Genomic DNA, 21,839 nt, shown 5'->3' with positions numbered 1-21,839 from the left:
GGACAGGTCACACAAACCAATGTGTAACAAAATTGCTTGTTTGATATTCAATTCAATTCTGATCTGTTCCATTGTATTCCATTCTAATCCACTCCTATTCCATTCAATTCACTTTTATTCCATTCTTTTCTATCCTAGAGCATCCTCCCCTTTTCCTGTCATACCACGGCCAGCCAATACATTTAGAGGGGCTAACATGAGGGGGTGTCATGATGGGAGGAGGCAGAGTAGATGGTGGAGGTGGTGGATAGGGGGGATGTGGGGGGAGGTGGTACAACAGCAGAGACAGGCTCACTTCAAGCCGAGCATTTTTTTTTTGCCGGGCTTTGTCTCAGGGATGTGAATGAGTGGCATCACCTCCTTTGGAAATGTGGACGGCCGTTAGGATATTGTTACTTTTTCACGCGGCAGTGCCGAGGTATCTCGCCTCAGAAGGTCAGTGTGTGACGTTAAAGGATGTTGAACGGTGGCGTGCGTGTGTGCATGCAGGCTGAATGAAGCTGCACGCACGAGGATGCTAGCGCGTGTGGCATCTGCCGTCTGGTGGCTGACATTCCTAAAGGAATCTTTCTTATGTCCCATCATAATCATTTTTTTTCTCACAATACACAAACTCATTCATGTACTTAAATACTGTATGTTCATGGTAGAATGCCTTGCCTCACATCATGCATGCTGCATAATAATTAGGCATTCATTTGCAAATGACAGTTGTTATTCGTCCATCTGGAGTCTGATTCTACCTCTTGCTATGCACCCCCCCTTCCCAGTGACAGAGGAGTGTGAAGATGGACAGTTTCAGTGTACCAACAAGAGGTGTATACCAACACTGTGGAGGTGTGATGACGATGATGATTGCTCGGACAACAGTGATGAAGAAAATTGCCGTAAGTAGTCGCGTCATCATGTGACATTCTTGTTAAAAATTAGCAAAATATGTTGCTGGGATGAAATTTCCCGAAACATGTTACAAATCCAATTACAGTCAGTGTGGAATTTTCTAAACAGAGAAATTGACTTTATATGAAAGTCCTTAGCAGCTTTTTCTCATAACTCAAAATCCTCATAAGTAAAGGTACCACTGCATGCAAGTTGGTATTTTGCAACATAATGTATCGAAGAAAGCAATGAAACTGCAAGCAGTATTTTAAATCCCCTTTTTGAAAGAAGAGTGAAGATAAAACTGCAAAACTTTAAATAATGAACCAACTTCAACCACACACTGACAACATGCACTTTGCTATCAAGCTGAGGAAAACATTAAACTTACACATGACATATGCAGTTAATATTTACACTATATTCCTGCATCATAATTATGAAAATATTCATTTAAAAAAATACAGTTTGTAAATAATGAAGTGAAAGTTTCTGAGATCTGAGTTCACTCATAAATAATTACGTTTAAAAAAAAACTTTGCACTACTGGTTATCCAAATTAAAATGAATTGAATGTCCATATATAAATGTAACAGTTGCATTGTGATGATTACACACACTTGGATATGTTCTCATCAATTGAAACTGGAAGATTAAAACAGGATTTGCTCTTTCTTTTCTTTTTATAAACACAACTTTTGTAATATTAATTTTCCTGAGATTAAACCCAAGATGTTGCCCTTCCTGCAATCAAATTGTCTTCTGTCTTGTGATGAGGCCCTACAGTATTTTAAATCAAAATGGCCTTGCTATGCCTTTGAAAGGTGATTTCACTTTTGCACAATGAAGGCTACTTTGTTTACAAAATAACCAACTTTGATTGCTCAGTGTAAAGACATTTGAGAAGCATTTCGGATGTCTCCACGAAGAAAATGGGATTCCAGTCTTTTTTCTGACGAAGAGCCAGTGGCCTACATTTTCTGAAGAAGCACTGAAGTAGTGCCAACGCTGAATCCAAGATGCGCGTCACATGTTTTCCTTACAGCTCTGTTCTTTTGTGTCTGGGTTAATTATGGCTCGGGAGGAAATCTTGCACCTCCTCATATGCAAAAATGCATACATACGTTTTCTACCCATGTGGACGATGTGCCCATTAGCCTAGATTTCTTCACACAATCTTGGTACTTGACATTATCTGGCTGGCCATGTTTACATGGCATTTACAACCATACAAAGTACTGGCTTTGCTTGTTGAACTTAACTTGTTATTTTAGGTCGTTTTGCTGCTAACAATATAGTATGACATCCAGCCTGGGAACATAGATGAGATGCCCCTCAATTCCTACTGCAACACAACAAAAACACAACCTTTCCGCTCTGTTACAAGCTCCATACATAGTTTCCGCTTGAGGATGGATATATATTACAATATGACATCATGCATCATTTTCTTCTCATCCTCACAAGGTTTGTGGGGGGTGGGGGGGGTGCTGGAGACAGACAACCATTAAGCTCACACTCATACCTATGGGCAGCCCCTTTTTCCTGATGTTTCTTTTCATAGAAAGCTCATTATTTCAATATTTTTCAAATCTCAAAAGTTGCCTGTTTTTTGTTTCCATGTTCAGCTCCTTCTTTTATTGGAAAGCAAACTAAAAACATCCTGTTTCCACCATAATGCAGTCGTGTGCAAAGAAACTGGAGACTTTCCTCTTTCATAAATCAGACATGAGCAGACGTATAAAGCAAGTGGTTCTTGCTGGTCCAGAGGAGCTGACAGTTTGCTTATTTGACAGGTTTGGTGACTCACTAGATGTGTTCATAAGACGCAAAGGGATTTTCAGGTGTTTGCTGCAATACATGCTTTTTGATCCTCCATGTAGGCAAGTGTAGTCTAGTGAGAATCACTCAAACACATTTTGTGTGGGCCAAAGCAGTGCTTAGGGAGTTAGATTATGACAAAGTTGATTAGGAATGATTAGGTTGATGAAGATAATTGTCAATAAGTCGAACTGACTGGTTTTTATATTGTGCGGGAGTACTAATATATTGTCGTTGGTGTGGGTGGATGATGATGCTTTGATAAGAACACATAAGCCAATATGAAGATGGAGGGGAAAAAAGGCTTTTAATGCTTTCCCATGGATCCTCGATCCTTCATATTGTCAAAGCAACCCCCCCCCCCCAATTCCTACAAAACCACCCCCAGACTGCACTGATATCTCTCCATCCACTGCACCATCCCCCATCACTCCCCACTGAAATTCCCCACTGACCTTCCCATCTCTGCATGCACCCATACATTCATAATCGCCCTGACAATTCATGTACACGCCAGTTCGGACCAGTTGCATGCTCAGATAAACATAAATAGCAAAACAATACATGAGAGTGAACTGTCAAAACACACTCAGTATTACAAAGTGATTAGGCTACAAAATTGAATTGCCCTTTTTAGTTTTTGTGGAAGCGATGGTAATCTAGGCTTCCCACACAAATTCAGCCTTACATTTCTGAAGTTAAAGGTGCATTATTTTTTTATAGCGTAGCTTTATTCCAGTCATTTTTGTTGAAGTATATCAACATGAGTCCTCTGTGTGCCTCCCCTGGCGAATCGACAAATGTCGCTCTTTTCCTCTCATCTTTAGCTGAGATAACTATTGGCTTCGTTGGTCTTCATGAATTTAACATCTACGTCTGCAGGGGGCCAGAGTCAGCAATAATCTCCCGTTGTTTTCTGTCTTTGGTGTTTTGCTGCTTTAAAGGCAAAGTCACGTCTGAAATCGAGTTTGCCGCATTGTCAGAAAACCCGGTTTTATATCATTCTTTCTTTGCAAACTTACCGTGGCAAAATCCTGTTTGAAACGGCAAAACACGATCATTCTTCCATTAATGCTGCGGTGCCTGTAAACAGCATTAACTGGCATCTGCTGTGTCACTCCATTTCATCCTCTGTGTGTCCACTGTCAACAAGTGAAGTGGACACAGTTGTTTGTTTACTTGGTTCGCCCCATTGGTCTACTTGCATTGGATGGGGGTGCCCAAAGTGATCATTAGGAAGTCTGGGACTTCAATTGAGGTATTAACTCGGATTAGTGCGTGTTGCAACAAAGATGCTAAGAGAGAGAGAGAGAGTGAGAAAGGGAAAGAGATACAGCTGAGGAGTGGAATTCCTATTCCTAATTCTTGTTTCAGTACTTCTCCTGAAGCATTGATTTTCCAGAAAGAGTTCTTTACATGTCAAAATGAACTTAATCCCACACAAAATATATTTTTCTTAATAAATACAATTTCATTGCAATAACATCATCGTTTCTTCATCTTTTTCTTCAACAAACCAAATTAAAGTTCACGTTTGAAGGGAATGACGTTAGAAATGTGAAAAACTGGCCGTTACAATTTTGGTGGGAGAGCAATATTTGTTCTCTGTTTTCTCATGCCTGAGAATACAGAAAATGTATAGGCCTTTTTGCTGACAGCACTGGTGATGTTGTGTATAAAAGTGTGTGTGTGTGTCTGTGTTATCTCCTTGTGGATTACGCACAATTATCACACGAAGGGTGTTTGCCTGGGTAGAGATGGAGGCATTGGCATGAACTGGTGGTACATGCAGGATTGTGAATTGGATGGATGAGTAAATGTCTGGAGCACAATAAGCAATGCTCACAGGCTGTTGTTTTATCAGTGCATGAGTGAATCATGATGATTTATTCATGTCACATCGAGTCACTGTAACAACATTGTGAGAGAATTACATCAGATCACAATGGATTCATCAGGAATTTCAGAAACCAGTCATTTTACACAAAACCGATTCCAATTATTTTTAAGTCTTAGGCTTTTTTAAGTCCAAAGTCACAACTTTTGTACGCTCTTTTTTTCCAATGATAATAGTTCACTTAGTTATGTACTTTACAGCCAGATTGTGAATGTCAAAAGTGTAACTAAAGGTAGGCAGTTTAAAGCTTTGAAAGTATGTGTGTTGAATCTTTCGTTCACCCTGAAGTGTGCCTTGATGCTAAAGTCAGAGCTTGGAAGTTTAGCAGAGAATTCCTTTCCTTAGAAGTGGAAGAAAATTGCTGATATGAAGTTATGCTAAACGTTAGCAGGAAGATGAGTTTCTTCTGACCTCTTTGGCTTTGAGGACATTGTGATCAAAGTTGAGCTGTTCAACTCCGCCTGGAGACGGATATGCTCCAACTGCTTATCTACCGGACAATTGCATACAGCGTGCACGCGCTCATGCACACACCCACGCTTACGTGGGATGCAGACTACAAACGCATTTATTGAAACACTTGATGTACTGAGACAAGCATAACAGAAAGAGTGGATTTAACAGTGCTCTATTATGCACAGAAAATGCTGAAACCTCCTGTGAATTATTCTCGGGGAAAAAGAGAGCTATACTATAAAGGAAAGATCTTTTGAGGATAAGCGGGGGGTTGCTACAATGCCACTGATTTCTGAGTGTCTTATGGCTCAATTGACTATATGTCCTGTTATATTTATGGTTTTGGTTAATTCATCCATTTCCTGTACCGCTTATCCTCACATGGGTTGTGCCAGCTGTGGGTAGTAGGAAACCATTCATGCTCACACTCATACCTAGGGGCAATTAAGAGTGTTTAACCAGCCTACCATGCATGTTTTTGGGATGTGGGAGGACACCGGAATACCCAGAGAAAACCCACACAAGCCCAGTTATTTCCTTTCTCTTGCTGTACCTATTTGTGCTGTCAGCCTCCAAATAAAAAGTAATAATGACACAATATAACAAAGGCAAACTCTTTCTGAAAGAATATTCTAATATAACTCATTGCTAACTTTCCATTCACTTACCCGCACTTGCATACTTAAGTTACGTTACATTAGATACACTTGACGCAATCAGCTTCAAATGATTGTCTTTATTGTTGTCTTTATCATTCCCATTTTACAGTTGAGTGCTTGTGTGTATTTTTTTCTAGCAGACTTCATTCCTTTTGCTGCTAGGTTGCAAATTTTCTAATGGTAACTACTGTAATAAGGAGCGCTTCGATCATGATGCTCCTGTTGTTTGAATGCCTGTCTGCTGTTTAACTGCTGCCATAAAGCAATAAAACATAAAACTATCACGCTCATGGAGGCTAAACATGACCTGGAAAAAGAGAGAGAGGAAAATAAAAACTATTTAATTCATTAACTCAATTCATCACTCAGGCTTAGTAGTTGTTGTGATATAAATAGCATAAAATGGACAGTTCATAAAAACAGCGTTGTCACAAAGGCCAACTTTGAGGGTGGGTCACAATCTGTCGCGTGCCATTGTGTCTGTAAAGAACAGAACGGAGAAGAATATAGTTGATTATCCCGGCAGATTTAGGGAGAACAATCACTATGGCAACAAGGTCACAATCTCAGCATGAAAAGTAGTCCAATCAGAATTTAAACCACTGCCAAAAATAACGAAAAGCTTTATGAAGAAAACCTTTCCGATGTGAATTAAATTGAAAAAAGGAGATCCGAGAAAATCCGTCACGAATTTGGATGACTTTTCATCCCTGATTGTAAACAATCCTCCTTGAATCTTGATGCGAGTGTGATTCAAAGGTGGGCTGCTTGCCTTCCAATGCGACAAATTCTAGTAATGAAAAGGATTTACACCTACCTTCAAAACCTAACATCCTCACCACAGAAATGATACGGTCAAAGGAAAATAATTTTTAGAAGAAAAAAATCACTAATTTTCTAAAATAAATCTGGTTTGTCTGTGACCTCATTCAAACAACAGACTGATATATCAGAAATATTAATGAGCCTAACAATGCAGAACCCGACTTCATGACTATTCATAATTACCGTCACTTAATTTTCCAATGGCTGAAACCAAGCCAACCAAAATGTGGCAGTATGTAAGTGCCTCTCACTGCAAATGTGTTGGATTTTATTTTAATTCTAATCCTACTACTACAAAATGTTTAGGATCATATTTGTCAAATAATATTTGGTACCACATGCATTTTTTTCTATCATGAAACCTCAATACAAGTAGCCCACACCTCTTTTTAGTGTTTATTTAAAAGCAAGTAGTAGTCATTTATTAATCTTTGGCCTATTTTTGGCTAACTGAATAAACAGTTCTCTCATTGCCGATTTAGGCCAATTATCACTTTTTTGTCTCACCTTTTCTTGACTCAAGTATGTTGTGTTTTTGCAAATGGAGCAAAAGAAAAAAACAGCATTTGCATTTTAAAGTATGGAGAGCAAAAAGTGCGTGCGAAGTATGTTTGGGTTTTGTTCAAAGACAGAGTGAGTCTTAATCACGTTAACTTGTTACTGGGAACGGATTTACTCGAGCAAGATATCTGACCTCGGGCCGTATTACAGTTATGCAAATTTCTATCTGCAGAGGAAAATGTATAATTCTCGTTTTAGTGCCGTGTCATGGCTATTTGAGGGCCTCAGCTTTAAAGCCAGTGAGGGTCCTTCTGTAAATTCAGTCTGTGGAAGGCATACTATTGGCGGGAGGTCCATTCAAGACAAATATGCAGTGAGAAAAGAAAGAGGAAAAAGAGAGAGATCTCTCATTTTCTCCTCTGGCTCAAAGGCTAATCTCCTAATTCCCATTAGAGACCATCCCCTCAGAAAATAGGTTCTATTATCCAGGGTGGCACAGATTTCCTTACACAAAGGGAACTGCACTGTAGACTGTCTCCCCATGCATATTCAGTCTATGCTACAGCTTTGCACCAATTATTCTGAGGACCAACAATCATGTAATGAATTATGCTCTCTTGGGTTTTACAGTAAGAGGTGGGCAGGTGGTTATCATGTCAACCTCACCGTTCTGGGATCGAGGGTTCAACACCTGGTGGGTTCCGACCTTCCCGTGTGAAATTTGCATATTCTCCTAGTCCGTGCCTCACAGGTTTGATTCCATGTCCGAACCTTCCTGTGTGGGTTTTGAGTGGGAATGGCTGGCCACCAATTCATTCTGTCATATAGTTGGCTTGGATAGTCTCCAGCACCCCTGCATCCCTTGTGAGGATAAGTGGTATGGAAAATGACTAACTAATAGCTTTCCCTATCTCTGACCAGAACAGTTTATCATGTTAGTTTTCTAAATTTGGGAGAATAATCAATCCAGCTTTTCTTATAGCCACAAATGTGATTGATCTGACTTGCACCAGTTAGGTAAACAATAAACAAATGCATAATTTACATTGATGAATTGTATTTTTGTACATATATACAGCCAATTCAGCTCTTTGTAAAAATATTTTCCCTTTTCCAAATGTCTTTTTGCATAGATTCCCCAGTTTAATATTATACAGTTGAAAAGAGTTTGAAGCAGTTATATATGAATCATGTAAAATATGTATGTTTGCATGTTGTGTGGAGAGGGTGAAGCTGTTTAGATGTTTGAGGCACAGCATTGGATTGATTTGATCATATTACTGTTATTGTTATTGTTACTGATATCTTACTACCATCAACCTGACCTCAAATAATGTCTTTTCTAGCTCAGGCAGTTTTTGTGATATTATATGGATAAGACCTCGGTGTGAAGGTTTTTACACTCTAGACCCGAGTCTTATCCTTTACATCACTTTTGTAAAAAAAGAAAAGAAAAAAAAGCTTGTAATGGTTTTTGTAATGGTTGATTTTTATCTTAATGGGTTCTCATCATTTTATCCCAGCATAGAGAAGTCTTCCCATCTGCCAAGCAGGATTAGTTTCATCAGGAAGTTTACTGAGCTGTTGCTCATATCCGATAAAAGCGGGATTTTGGGGGAATGATTCATGCTATGCAATAAAAAAAAAGAGCAGGAAGAGGCTGGGGTGTTGCACATGACTTTTGACTAACTCTATTTTTTTGCTAATTAACTATAGTTTGTTTGGTTTTGGTGCACAGTAACCAACTCCTTTTTATGCATCAGTGGATAGATTCATTTTTAAAATGTCGTTCTAAGATCATTTTTCCAGAAACTAAATACTAGTTCATATTTTTCTTCTCCCTAGTGTTGCTGAGAGTTGTCACATTGCATTTGTAAATAAAACTTTATAACTTTAGACATAAGTGGGTGTTATAACTTGTATAAACATAAACAACAGTAATAAAAAACATGTGCTTGAATATTGTTCTTGCAGGACACCTTATTATTTAGGCAGAAATGATTGTTTAAATAAACATGACATTGAATTGATTGATAAACATGTAATTTCATGCTTATTGAAAGGGAATAGAATACTGGAGGTAACAAAATCCAAATTCCTTTTAAAGTTGATTTTTGTATTGTAGTCTACATAAGTTATCATTAATTTAATCACGTGTATTATGAAGCTACCACATATGAGGGCGGGTAGACATTACAGCTGTATTGCACCATCAATACTAGTATGCACTTAAACAGAACTTTTTGTAGAAGAAATTTTTTGTTACATCCCCCTGAGCTATAATCATATGAAGGCAATGATAATAAATCATGACTCTGAACAAAGAAAATAGGTGAGTTACATCACTCAGTACCCACAGTGCATGTGAAGTACATTTCTGTATCTGGCAGTCAATGAGGATTTAATCATGAGTATGCATTGTCTTTAGATGTAGGTCATGCCATTATTTCCAAACAATTCAAACACTCAACAGGAACAAAACCAATTGTAGTATTTCCTGTGTGGGAAATCCATTGGGGGTTGAAGTAAAAAACAAGTTTATTACTTTTTGTCAATAATTTGAGCAGAAACGATAAGATCATTGAGATCTTCATAAACTGATATCCCTTCTTCGTCACTGTTTTGGGTTCCTGCTTAACGAACCAAAGTTTTATTTAAAATCGATGCTGCTCAGCAGTGATCATAGGTCTGTCAGAGTTCAGACATCAAGGTAAATCTCCGTGTTTAGCCAAGCAGAACAAAACCACCTTCAGTATAAATCACTGTCAGACTACCCTGGGGGGACTGAGGAGCTCCACTCACTGAGGCTGCCTACACTCTCCTCTCCACTACCCGTTTACGCCATTTTACTGTGAGCTATAATTAACACAACCCTCCCCCAATTTATAAATGCAGGCTGTTGAATCATGAACTTGCAGGGATGGGAAGATTAATCGATAATCAAGCAGTGAGAATTCAGTAAATTATATGGATTGATATTTATCTCAAGCAAAATGGAGTAGAATTACACAGCCATGTTGATAGCCACTGAAATTCTTCAATATTACAGCCAGAGCTTACTTTTCCAAACATTTAACAGCTTAAACAAGGGCTTTTGTGATTTTAACTGGACCAATATTTTTGATGGGCCATTGAAATATCTGTAATTATTTTCCGAATGTGATATGAACATTTTTAACCTAAAACGATATGCATCCATTACATCTGAAATATCGACAGTTTAAAGTTGTGTGTGCAGGAACAATGTTAAAAAGGGAGGGAAAAATATTTTCTTTTTTTTTTTTCAATTGCATACACATTTCATACAAATATACTTTCCCAATTTTAAGGTGTCTAGGGGGAATATTAAAGATTGTGGTTTGAATTATGCCAAGTCAATGTGAAATATTTCTCTACTAAAGTAAGTTTACAAAACAACTTCTGGAATAAATTAATTCAGTAAGTAAATATACCACTGTATACTTGTCGTACGGTTTTGCCATCAAAATGACAAAAAAACAAATAGACAATACCATTGTGCAAACCGTATATTCATGACATGTCATAAGGATTGATGTCCTGTAAGTGCTTTTCCTGCCTCTGACACTTATATTGCCAAATTCTATTTAGGTTTACCCTTTGCATTTGGTCTCCATAAAACATTTTAACAATCTGCCACAATCCTTCTCTACATTATTACACCCCCTTTTAAAAAAGCAAAATAAATCAGCTCTACATCTATCCTCTCAATCTTGTGTAACATCATCCTTTAGCCTGTCCCCCCTCCCGAGCATCCCCTATGTATTTAAATCAGTACTAATTCAAACAGAAATCACTCTAAGCAGATGGCATGTCATAGTCTGGGTAATTATTGCCAAGTGATGCGTGCCCCCTGTAGACCTTGAGTCAGATCAGTAGCTGGCTTGCTTGGACTGGATAAGGAGAAACATGATAAGGAGGGTCCGCTGGAGACTTGCAGAGAACACATATCAGGTGTAGCTCAAAATGCCAAGCTTTTTGTGACATGTGCAGTAGCCAAGTTGATTATTGAGTGTCAATTATTGTGATGGCAAACGTAAAAAAAATCACTGTAAAAGACAAGAGTGAACTTGGTAAAGATACTACATGATATATACCTCGGTCAGTCTGCAGAAGTTCTCCATCTTGTGGCAGTCTTGTGTGTGGTTCCATTTTTTTGTCCAACTTTACAACATCTTTTGATTCTGTATCCGTTTTTGCTACCGCAACCAAGATGGCGCCGTTCAAGTGGCAGCCGGTGGCGGTAGCTCCGTCCACTCTTGCTCGTTTTGTGTTTTTGCTGCTTTTCTGTCTTAATGATTTGATTTGGTGATTCTTAATGATCCCATTTACTTTGAGTTGCTTTGTACTTTGTGCTTTAGCTTTGTTGTTCTGCGGCCTTTGCGACTGTACTGTCTAACTTATAACTATGCCTTTCCTCTTGCTACTGTCACAATGAAATTTCCCGAATACGGGATGAATAAAGTTATCCAACCCTATCCAATATTGTATGGAGGTTCTGATTCCACAATGGGAGTTCAGCTCAGAGCCTTTTACTCTACAACAAGCAGTTTGTAATGGACAGATAAGACTTAAACATCCATGATCTTAAACTGTTTAGTGCAGTATCATTAAAGAAAAACAATAGACTGCTTGTTTATACACTAAGATAACATGAATGTTAATTAGTGAATGACCGCTTCATGGTTGGGGTTGGAGGAGATAATGGCACCAGTTTTAATACAGTGATTAAGCCTGGAGGATGAATAACCGTAGCCTACCTTGAACAACTTTTAACTCTGTCTCCTCTTTTCATCCTCTTTCTAAACAGCAAGGAAAACATGCGCCCCTGCGGAGTTTGCCTGTCTGATTGGACAGTGTGTGCCAGGTCGGTGGCGCTGTGATGGTGAACCTGAATGTCCCGATGGTTCTGACGAGGCCGAGGAGACTTGCAGTAAGTGAAAAGTTTCAGCATCTCACAAGGCCACACGTAAAAGACACTTTCACTTTATTAAAATGCTTCACGTTTTGCTTTACAGCAGAGGATTTGGACTGTTATTCTTTATTTTTTACTTCTAACTGTTCATTGGACACAATTATGAGGACAATGGATGTTCAGATGTATGTTTTACAATGCAAAGTTCTTTGTATATTTTGCTTGAAAAGCTGTCAGAAATCAGGTTTTTTTCTAGCATCTCTTAGTGAGGCATTTGGTTCTAATTGGACACCTTATTAAGTGAACAAATTCAATTTCCCTTTTTATTTCTTTGAAAGTATATACTTTGTTTTTAAGCCAAAGCATGTGACAGACAGTTCGGCTGTCCGTTTGGGTTGAGCTAATTATTTTGACATTTCAAATGTCGCATTTTCAAATGTTGTCAGGTGTTGAACTTATGCAGAAAAGCCTTCATTTATCTCGCCAAGTGAGAACCTGGCTAATTTCCCTTGTCTTCTGGGTTCACGTGGCAGTTTGACCGCCTTGCCAGCTTCCACTCGCCCACACACTTGAAAACACACTTATGGCGAATGTAGAAAAGGCAGTGATTACCTGCAGCACTGGGAGAGGCAGAATTCTGGCTGTCAGTCAGTTATGCTCGCTGACATATAATCACTGGTGGGGTGAGGTGGCTCAATTTAGAAGCTTAAATCACTTACTGTTTCGTTTGAGTTAAATTTGGTCACATCTAGTCGAGGAAGTATATCTGGCTCTCCAACTATGCTCAATTCATTTGTATTATTTCCAATAGGACTGTTTTGCTTCATATAAAAAAACTAGACATAAAACGGTGTGCAACAAATGTATTTTTCCATTCATAACAAGATTTTTTTTCAGCATGATGAATCTGTTGTCAGATTTCTTGATTTTAATCCACCGAAGCTAATAACATAAACTACGTAGTAGCTTTAAAAATAGCTTCAAATAAATCTGAAAAGGAACCCGTTGAAATAAGTGAGGTTATAAGCTGCTGGAAGTGCATTGCTTTAATATATTTCTCAGAGCACTCTCACTATCTCTGGCCTTGACTGAAAGTATGTGACTTTTATTTTTTAATAAAACATGACTGGGACTTTTGCCAGAACATTTGATAGACTGGTGAAGACTTTTAGTGCATCTTGGCAAATGTTAAAGTAATATGTCAAATATTGTTTATACCTCACTGCATAGTAGTGCTGTGCATTATATCGTCATAGAAATTACAGGTATCATTTTGGTGGTGATATGAATTGGGATTTCCTAAATTTGGACCTATCCAGTGACAGTTTGACTTTGAAAGTCAAATTAAAATGTTGCGTCATGTCTATTTTTGAATCTTTTTTTGTTGTCACTTTGTGTGATGTTTGGATGGATGAATTATACAGGAAGCGGTGTCCCTAAGAAAGTTGAGCGCAAACTAGGAAGAAATCAAGCGACCTCTGATGGGAAACGTGTTTGGCTTTGGAATCCAATTAAAGATAAAAGAAGAAGTGATTCAGATCGCCTGACTGCACAATAAGGAGACAGATATCCAGCCTATCAAAAAAGCTCTTTATATGTAAATTATATTCACTCTGCACTTTATTCACATGATTTCGCACATTAAAATGTCAACTTTTGACCAACCCAAAAAAGTAAATAGTTTTTTTCTTAATGTTCTGTCATGGACTTTCCCAATATTGCAAAACAAAATAGTGCTATGAAATGATAACCATGTCAAAAAAAGAAAATGACTCCTACTGTAATTTCACATGCAGAAAACAAATTTGTTAATAAAAAATGACAGCATTTTTACCAATCCGTACTCCTTCTGCCCCCTCAAAATATGCACCAGGGTATGCATTTGTAGCCTGCTATCATTTTACAGTCACTTGCTGTAGTATATTTCATAGAACCTTCAGGTGTCTGGTACATTTAGGACTTGAAACATTTGTTCCATTAAATTGTAATGATTTCAAATTGTTTCTCTCAACTGAACTGAGACTATTCAATAATGAAACTGCACAGAAAAGGGAAGGATGGAAAGATTCAAGGAAGGATGACACAAATGTGCAGGGAGCTTTTTAATGAGCCATCTACCCCATTAACTTCATTTCACAGCTAAATTACCCATCAGTCTCTGTCAGTGGACACGCTTCCAAAATAGCAACACAACAAAATCTCATTTTGAAAGTTGCGTAAGCAACATGTTGTAGATTCCCCATTAAAAAAAATGTTAAACTGGCTTGTAAGATTCTTAGTTTCAAATACCCACGCTCTTTTAGATATTCAAGTCTCATGTTCCTGTTGTTGGCCAGTGTTTGTATATAGCATTGGTCTTCAAAAAACAATTTTCTGGCACAAAATAGTCACTTTGCGTCATCCTATTGCGTAACACTGAGTGCAGTGATTTGGTCTTAAATGAGAAGTCACCCTACCCCACATTCATCAATTAAAAGCTACTAAAGCAGAGCTTGTCATACTCTATTACATGAGAATGAAGGCTGGATTTCCATGCTGACTGCATCGAATCTTTATTACTTAGTGGAGAATCATGTATGCCATTATGCAAATCAGACAGACCAGTGACTTGGTGGTGTTTCACATGGGCTAATTACATCTATCTCTGCATTCCCGTTACACGTTCAGCTCTTGTATTAATGAAGCTGGAGATGGAATTATGGAATTTGGACAGTGGTAGTCAGTTTGCCCCTTAATTCGCATGTTGTTCGGGTTCACGTGCACATACGCACACCGCCGAGGCATTTTGGAGTGAGACATCTGTGCTATAATCATTCTGGCTCACTGAGTGGATTCCCAATTATACGCTGGAGTAGAGTTACACTGCCACATTAAGAATCCATCTCCGAGTGAGTTACTCGTGAGCCATGAAAAGTGAATGAGAAACACGGGAAGAGCCCAGGCTCTGAATTTTTGGATTAGATTAATATGCAATCAAGGGCAAAGTGGGCCACTGTAGCCAGATGTGCAGCCACTTCATGCAACCTCTTAGCAAAGTTGTGACATTTCTATACTCTCAATGACCTCAGTTTCTCTAAAAAATACACTCAACACTGGTAAAACACACTTTCCTGCAGAAAGAAACAGGATAATGTTTAGTCGGATTGTGAGGCTCATTGTTTCTGCCATTTCAAGCCATTAAACAAGAAACAAACAAAAACATCCTGCTATTTTAAGTCTAGAATGTTGAAATGCTCCACTAGGATTAAGTCTGGCATTTGGGTAGCTAATCCTTGTAAAAACATCTGTACCGACAAAGAAAATATGATTTATGGAATATGCTGGTAAAACGACGACAACAGCAACAGTATACTGATATTCCAGTATATTTACTCTTTAAAAATTAATCATATTGACTTTATGCACTACTGTTTCATATTGCTTTTCCAATATCACACATTATTATTATTTTTAAATATGACTATACTTGGATTTCTTATTCATTGTCTCTCAAACAAAAACCTAACCATTTTCCATTGCTTTAGATTTTGAATATTAGAGCACACATAGAGTTTAAATAGCTATGGGATTTTATTAATTATCGGGGTCGTACTATCAGTAATTTTGTAGTATTGAAAACATTTCATTCATATTTTGATTAGGCTATATATTTTGATCATCACCTAATGTGTCATACATCAATGAATTCATTGGAATGAGAGGTGTTTCCTCCTTTTTTAAAAATCAAGATATAACCCTGGAATAAGTGCTTTTACTGATGCCTGGAATTCACAAACCCTGGGAACTTTTCTTTTTATTTTTATACTGGAGGATTTAATACTCAAGTGGATGTGACACTATAAAGATGCAAGTTGTTAGAAAAGTAGAGACGCATTCTGGTGCTCTAGATATAACTGACTAGTCCATTTCTAGCTCCACAACAAGAGTTTCCCATCTTGTCGTTTCACATAACTGTTATGTGAAACATGCAGGTCCTTTGGCAGCACATTTATAATGCAAAAAAAGAACCCAGATGCTCCAATCCAGTTTAATGAAGCAGAGATGTCTTACTCACGGTAGTTTTTTGCCAAGACATGTCGATTTTTTTTTCCCCTCCCCCTAATGTATCACAGTTTCCTTTAACTGTCTCACACAAACTGTGTCAGGCAAAGAAATGCAAGAAATCAGACAGACTGCTTGCTCAGTTGTCAGATCGGTATTTTGGAAGCCCACCAACAAACATTGGGTGTTTTTTTGTTGGTCAAAAGAATTTTATCCTTCAAGCAATGAATCCATTTTCTACCACTTTAATTGCAGTGTATGCCAAATCTCAGGTATAAATAAGTATGATATTGACAAATACAAGGCAAACATGCCATTTGGCCTTGTTAAAAATGACCGGAAAATATATAAAAATGAAATATTTATGCTATGTTGGAAAATCAGTATTTAAGAAAGGTCTTTACTTTGCTTTCTGATCCCGTCTTCCTTTTGTCTTCACACCATTTGTCTACTCTCTTTTGTATTTTTTTTGTCAAAACTATTTGCTGTCACCTTTAGGCATCAGCAATTTAGAATGTTTGCATTTAACTTGTTTGTCAGCTCTTTGGAGAAGTGAAAGTTAGTTTGCTCTTAAGTTTTGCCATTATTGCATAGATTTTCAATGTCATGAAGTGCATTATTTGGTCTTTAGTGGTATTCTTCTTCGTGGGGGTGGGGAAATCCCTGGGTAAGGTTCATGTGGGTGAATGTGGGACTCCTTGCCTTCTTTCAAACAGTGTTTACACCTGTTTGTAAGAACTGTAATTCATCAATCCTTTGGTAAAGTTCATAACAATACACAAACAGTAACGTGTATATATATACTCTAGTGTGTTAACACAATGGGTATTATGTTGGGAACAAAAGTGTAACATTTCAGCTTTGTGTTCTCAATACACTTGGTAGGTAAAAAAAGTGCAACATGAATAAATAAATGGCCCTGACTTGCAATGTTTAGACAAGGCAAATATATAATTTAGTGGCACAATTTTCACAAGCAATGGTCCTCAATTCTATTCTTACCAAGGACCGGTATGATGAACAGGTTTTGAGATCAAGTATACATCTGATGCATAGTGAGACTAAAGTGTTTCCAAACGTGAGGCTTTTTGGAGAGTTTTGGTGGTAATGGATCGTGGAGGCGTGGGCTGAGGAATCCGCCTCAAATGTCCTGCGAGTTTTTACAAAGGCTGCGATCTTTGATACATTTCTCTCCAGTGTCCTCTGCAACCACACAGTAGTATTTTTTTAACGTCTCCCTAAACTGTTGGAAGCTGGATAATTTTTCTACCATTTGGTTCTAGATTGTGCAGGTTTACCTGATGAAATGCCGACTGCATTTTTGATCAGGGAATGTATTCCAAACAGACAAGTGAACCTATTAGAGCACTGTGTGTAGATGTGCCCCCCGGTCATAGTGATGGATCTCAAACAAAACAAGTCTTTGCAGTGGTGATGAATCCTTGTTGTTCACAGCGCAGCCTGTTTGTCTCTTGGGTAGTTTTCTTTTATTAAATGGCCTTTTTCCCCAAGAAAAAAAAAACCATTAGATATGTCTTTATACCATGACTAAATCAATACCTGTGTCTTAGAGGGTTGGGCTTCTGCTTCTTTGTCATTGCAAGGTTGGATTTCTGTGCTTGGGTGGAAGGGAATTCACATTTTATTAAAGAGTCATCAGCTAAAGAACAAGGTGGGTTGCTCACTTGATGAATTCAAATTCTGCTCCATGCACTGTTTGCTGGCTCTTCCTCCTTTATCTCTTTCCATTTGCTATGGTTGTCTTTGATTCTGCAAGATGATAAAGACTGTGAAAGATCCAGGAGCTGGTTGTTTCAGTTTTCTTCTTGCTTTTAATATGCTTACAAAAATTCCCCTTTTGAACTAAAAGCATCTTTGTGTCCTCCTCTTGCCTCATTTTGTTGTTCTCTGTCAGCCTGTGTTGGATTGAACATGAGTTGGATTCATTTAGACAGCAGCAGAAATTCTCTTTTGTCCCCCATTGTCGGTATACCTGTCTTTCTTTCTAGATGTTGCTCCTTATAATCAGTCACTTTGATTGTTTGGTCGTTCCTTTGTTTTGGCTGGTGTCTTGATTGCATTTTTTTTTCCCACTTGACCTTCAACAGTGCAGACATTGCCCCATTCTGTAGTCAACCTTTTGAGTTTAACTTAGTTCAATGGTTACTTTTAATGTCATTACCTAATAGGATTAAGAAAACAACTTGTATGGGTGAATGCAATTTATTTATTGAGTGATAGTAAAAACCAACAGACTAAGATTGTATATACTTGATGTTTTCTATACTGGTTATGCTTTTTAAAGTCACAGAAAAAAACTGACGTGAGAGGTGGGGTACATGCATGAATGATCATCAGTGATTGGAATTAGAAAAACTTAACCAATGCATGTTGTGACCCAATTAACTAGGTTGGACTATGAGAGAAAGTTAGACTGTCATGAGAAGTTAATGCCTCCATTATCACAGTGACTTGTTAAGGTCCCGAAGCAACAAAGCCCGAGGCTATCACATTGCCACCCTCGTTTTGACTGTTGATGTATTGTGTATGATGTTCTTTTTTTGGAAATGTTCTATTTTTAAACCAGCTGTAGGAAGACACACAGCTTCAAGAAAGATGAAGCTGACATTCATTCCTATATTAGACCAGTGTATTCATGAAATAATGCAGTGAAAGGGGCCAATTAAAATTGACACTTCAGGAATTATTGCAATATTTCACATTGATTTTTATTGAACAAGAGTTCCAAATTTAGGTTTCAAGCATTATTTCCCATTTACATTGTAAAATTCACAACACAAGAATACTGACCCATTTAGAAACCTGGTGGCACTGCAGTGGCCAGTCTCTTTTATTTATTATTTTTGTGGGTGGTGCTGAGGTCCATCTGCGTCAGCCATTCTCACTTACTCTCCCCAGGCACCAGCTGCCACGCATGCCAGCCATGCCAATCTCACTGCTGTCAAATTTTAGGCCTACAGCACTAAGCAAACTATGAAAAGGATTGTTCGATATTCGTGGCCTATCTGACACTGATTACCAATGTAATTTGCATATCAGGTTCCCCAAAATCGGTAGCAAAATTTACAAGGACCACAATAACCATGTTAAACTTCAAAACAGATGAAATTATGATTGCGTTTACAGTATTTCGATAAAAAACAGAAATGCAATTGCCTATCCCAAGCAACTATAAGCAGGCACAAAGTGGGGCACACCTTAAATTGGTGACAAGCCAATTGCAGGACACCAGGACCCAGAAAACCATTCACTCTCACACTCATACCTAAGGGAGCAATTTAGTGTTCATCCAGCCTATGCTGCATGTTTTTGGAATGTGGGAGGAAACTGGAATACCCAGAGAAAACCCATGCAAGCCCCGGGAGAACATGTGAACTCCACGCAGGATGTTTGAAACAAACTTGGGATTGAAGCCTTGATCCAAGAACTGGGAGGCTGACACTAACCATTTTTCCACCGGGCCACCCAGTAAAAACATGTACATTTTAAATGTTCCTGAATAATATATAAATGTTGATTTATGATGATAAAAAAATTCCAAATGGCAGCCTGCACTCTGCAAAGATCCCTGTGAATAGTTTCCCCATGTCTGGTCCCCCGTCTTGTCTAATTCTCCACAATACTTCTTACCTGCAACATGGCATCACTTCATCAATTTATTATAGAGCTACTTTTAGTCAGGAATACAGCCTTTGTGAACGCATATCAACTGATAAAAAGAAAAGTGAACAAATGCATAAAGGTTTGTGAGATTTAACAATTGTTTCAAATCTTCCAATTTTCAGTGTGGCTTTTAGGCCAAGCATTGCAGCTTAAAGGTGCGCTGTAAGCAAAGATCTATAATTAACAACATGCTTCATAATAAGCAGTGTAATCTGGATCATGCCCACCCGCTGCCAACTACAACAGATTGGCAGGGAAAGGAGGAGGCTGCCTAGTTGTCCTTTTGATTTAAAGCCAACTGTGAACTACCTACTCAATAACACCAATTTTGTTTTCATTATGCTTCAAACTTAATGGCCATTCTTGGCGTGCCCTTTATTTATTCGTTTTGGAACCGCTTATTTTCACAAGGGTCAAGGGGGTGCTGGAGCCAATCCCAGCTAACTACGGGCACCAGGCCGGGGACATCCTGAACCATATTGGCTAGCCAATCGGGTGTGCCCTTTAGTCTTTCCTATCTTGTTTTCATGAAAAAAACAACAACTCAAATCACTGCTGTAATCATTTTATCGCTTTCATCTATTGCCCACAGGGAAGCAGACTTGCCCACCTGAGAAATTCGACTGTGGGGGATCTAATAAGTGTGTCTCATTGTCATGGAGATGTGACGGTGAGAGGGATTGCGAGAATGGTGCGGATGAGGAGGACTGCGCATCTGGTGAGTCTGTCACTTTTTATTGCATATCCCAAAATCTTGTAAAGGCTTCCTGCTCTCATTGTAGCATTATCAGATTTATAAACTTTATAAAATCCCCTCAAAACCTGATGACTAAGGAACATTCTGTAGTAGTTCACAGAATATCATGTGACCTTGGTGGTCCTTCAAGACACATTTTTAATAAGTGCTGTAAAATGCTGTGGGCTTGATGCTGAGGTTTGAGGTCTTGTGTCATTACACTTCCAACCTGGAGTCTGTTACACATGACACTGCTGCCTAACCAGCCAATAAGATGCTTCTGTCATTACCCCGCTCCTCCCCCCACAACACCCTGCAGGGGCCCTCCTTGGCCTACTTCGAAGGCACCGTGAAAAATCATCCTGTCCCGCTTCCCTCTTCCAGTCAAGAGAAAGACCGCGATTGAGGCTGTTGGGGGTGTCGTGTTTATACTTTGAAGATCCTGCCAAATGCCATGTGGCAGGAAAATACGCTTATGGATTACAGCATGGGGGGAAAAATTTAATTATCCTAAATGATGCAGGTATTTGCTTTGTAAAGTGGAATGTTTGGGTGTGTGGGCATCCACATTACAATAGAATACAATACTTTGTCAAACAGACCCAACACATTTAAACAGTGTCATAAATGATCGGAGCTTTGTACTTCAATTAATTCCAGGCTAAAATCTGGAATTTGACATCACATGTGCTAAAAGAACAAATAGACTTGAGTATTAAGTATTATTAGGTCAATAGCTTTTGCTGCTACTATAGCCAATTTGAATACAGGGATGTAGTAAATCATTTATTTCTCTTGGGATATCAGTCTTCATATTACAGCTTCTCTTTCACTTTGCAATTCTGTCACTCACCCATTCGCATATTTGGAAATAGGCTGTTATGGGGAGTTGTCAAAAATGCTGCAGTGTATTATTATTGCTAGAGGCTGAGGTTATCACATGATTCACAGTTACAGTCATGAAGTGAGCTGAGAAAGGAGAACTGGAAATGGTTGGAGTTCTCAGTCCATACATTGGCTTCCAAATGCTATGCGTTTGAATTTAAAATGATGTGTTGACTTACTAATTGTTTTGCTGCAAGGTGAGGTCACTTGTTAGGCTGCTCGTTTTGATCATCTCAAATTTACCCTTTGGCTTGATGTTGAAAGTTTGAATAACTAATACTCGCCTGGGGGCAAATGCACCTAATTTAATTTCATGAATTTCCATGACGACTCACTCTTAAATTTAATTTTAGTGCCTTTCCCATGTGTAATCCTAATCCTACAGGCTCAGAGTAAGTTTTTGCACTTTTTTTTGTTTGATTTTGGCTGCTGCAAAGAAATTACTCCCAAACCCCAACTGGACCAGCAGTGCAAAAGTCTTTGTTTAATCCCTCAAGAGAAATGAGAAAAATAAAGGCCACA

General features: G+C 38.4%; 1 protein-coding gene across 1 annotated transcript in view; it reads left to right on the top strand.

The window, feature by feature from the left end:
* The first annotated feature begins 266 nt into the window (after nt 1–266).
* LOC144085612 (low-density lipoprotein receptor-related protein 8-like) overlaps nt 267–21,839 on the top strand; it is a 39,064-nt gene continuing 17,491 nt past the window's right edge. The window contains exons 1-4 of the mRNA XM_077615074.1: nt 267–435; nt 771–887; nt 11,867–11,989; nt 20,289–20,414. Of these exons, the coding sequence (XP_077471200.1) occupies nt 369–435; nt 771–887; nt 11,867–11,989; nt 20,289–20,414 (433 nt within the window). The 5' untranslated portion in view covers nt 267–368. The remainder of the gene's footprint in view (nt 436–770; nt 888–11,866; nt 11,990–20,288; nt 20,415–21,839) is intronic.

The sequence above is a fragment of the Stigmatopora argus genome, chromosome 12, assembly GCF_051989625.1.
Source record: "Stigmatopora argus isolate UIUO_Sarg chromosome 12, RoL_Sarg_1.0, whole genome shotgun sequence".
Taxonomy (NCBI): domain Eukaryota; kingdom Metazoa; phylum Chordata; class Actinopteri; order Syngnathiformes; family Syngnathidae; genus Stigmatopora; species Stigmatopora argus.
Note: the sequence above shows the minus strand (reverse complement) of the source record. Positions and strands in the feature narration are given on the sequence as shown.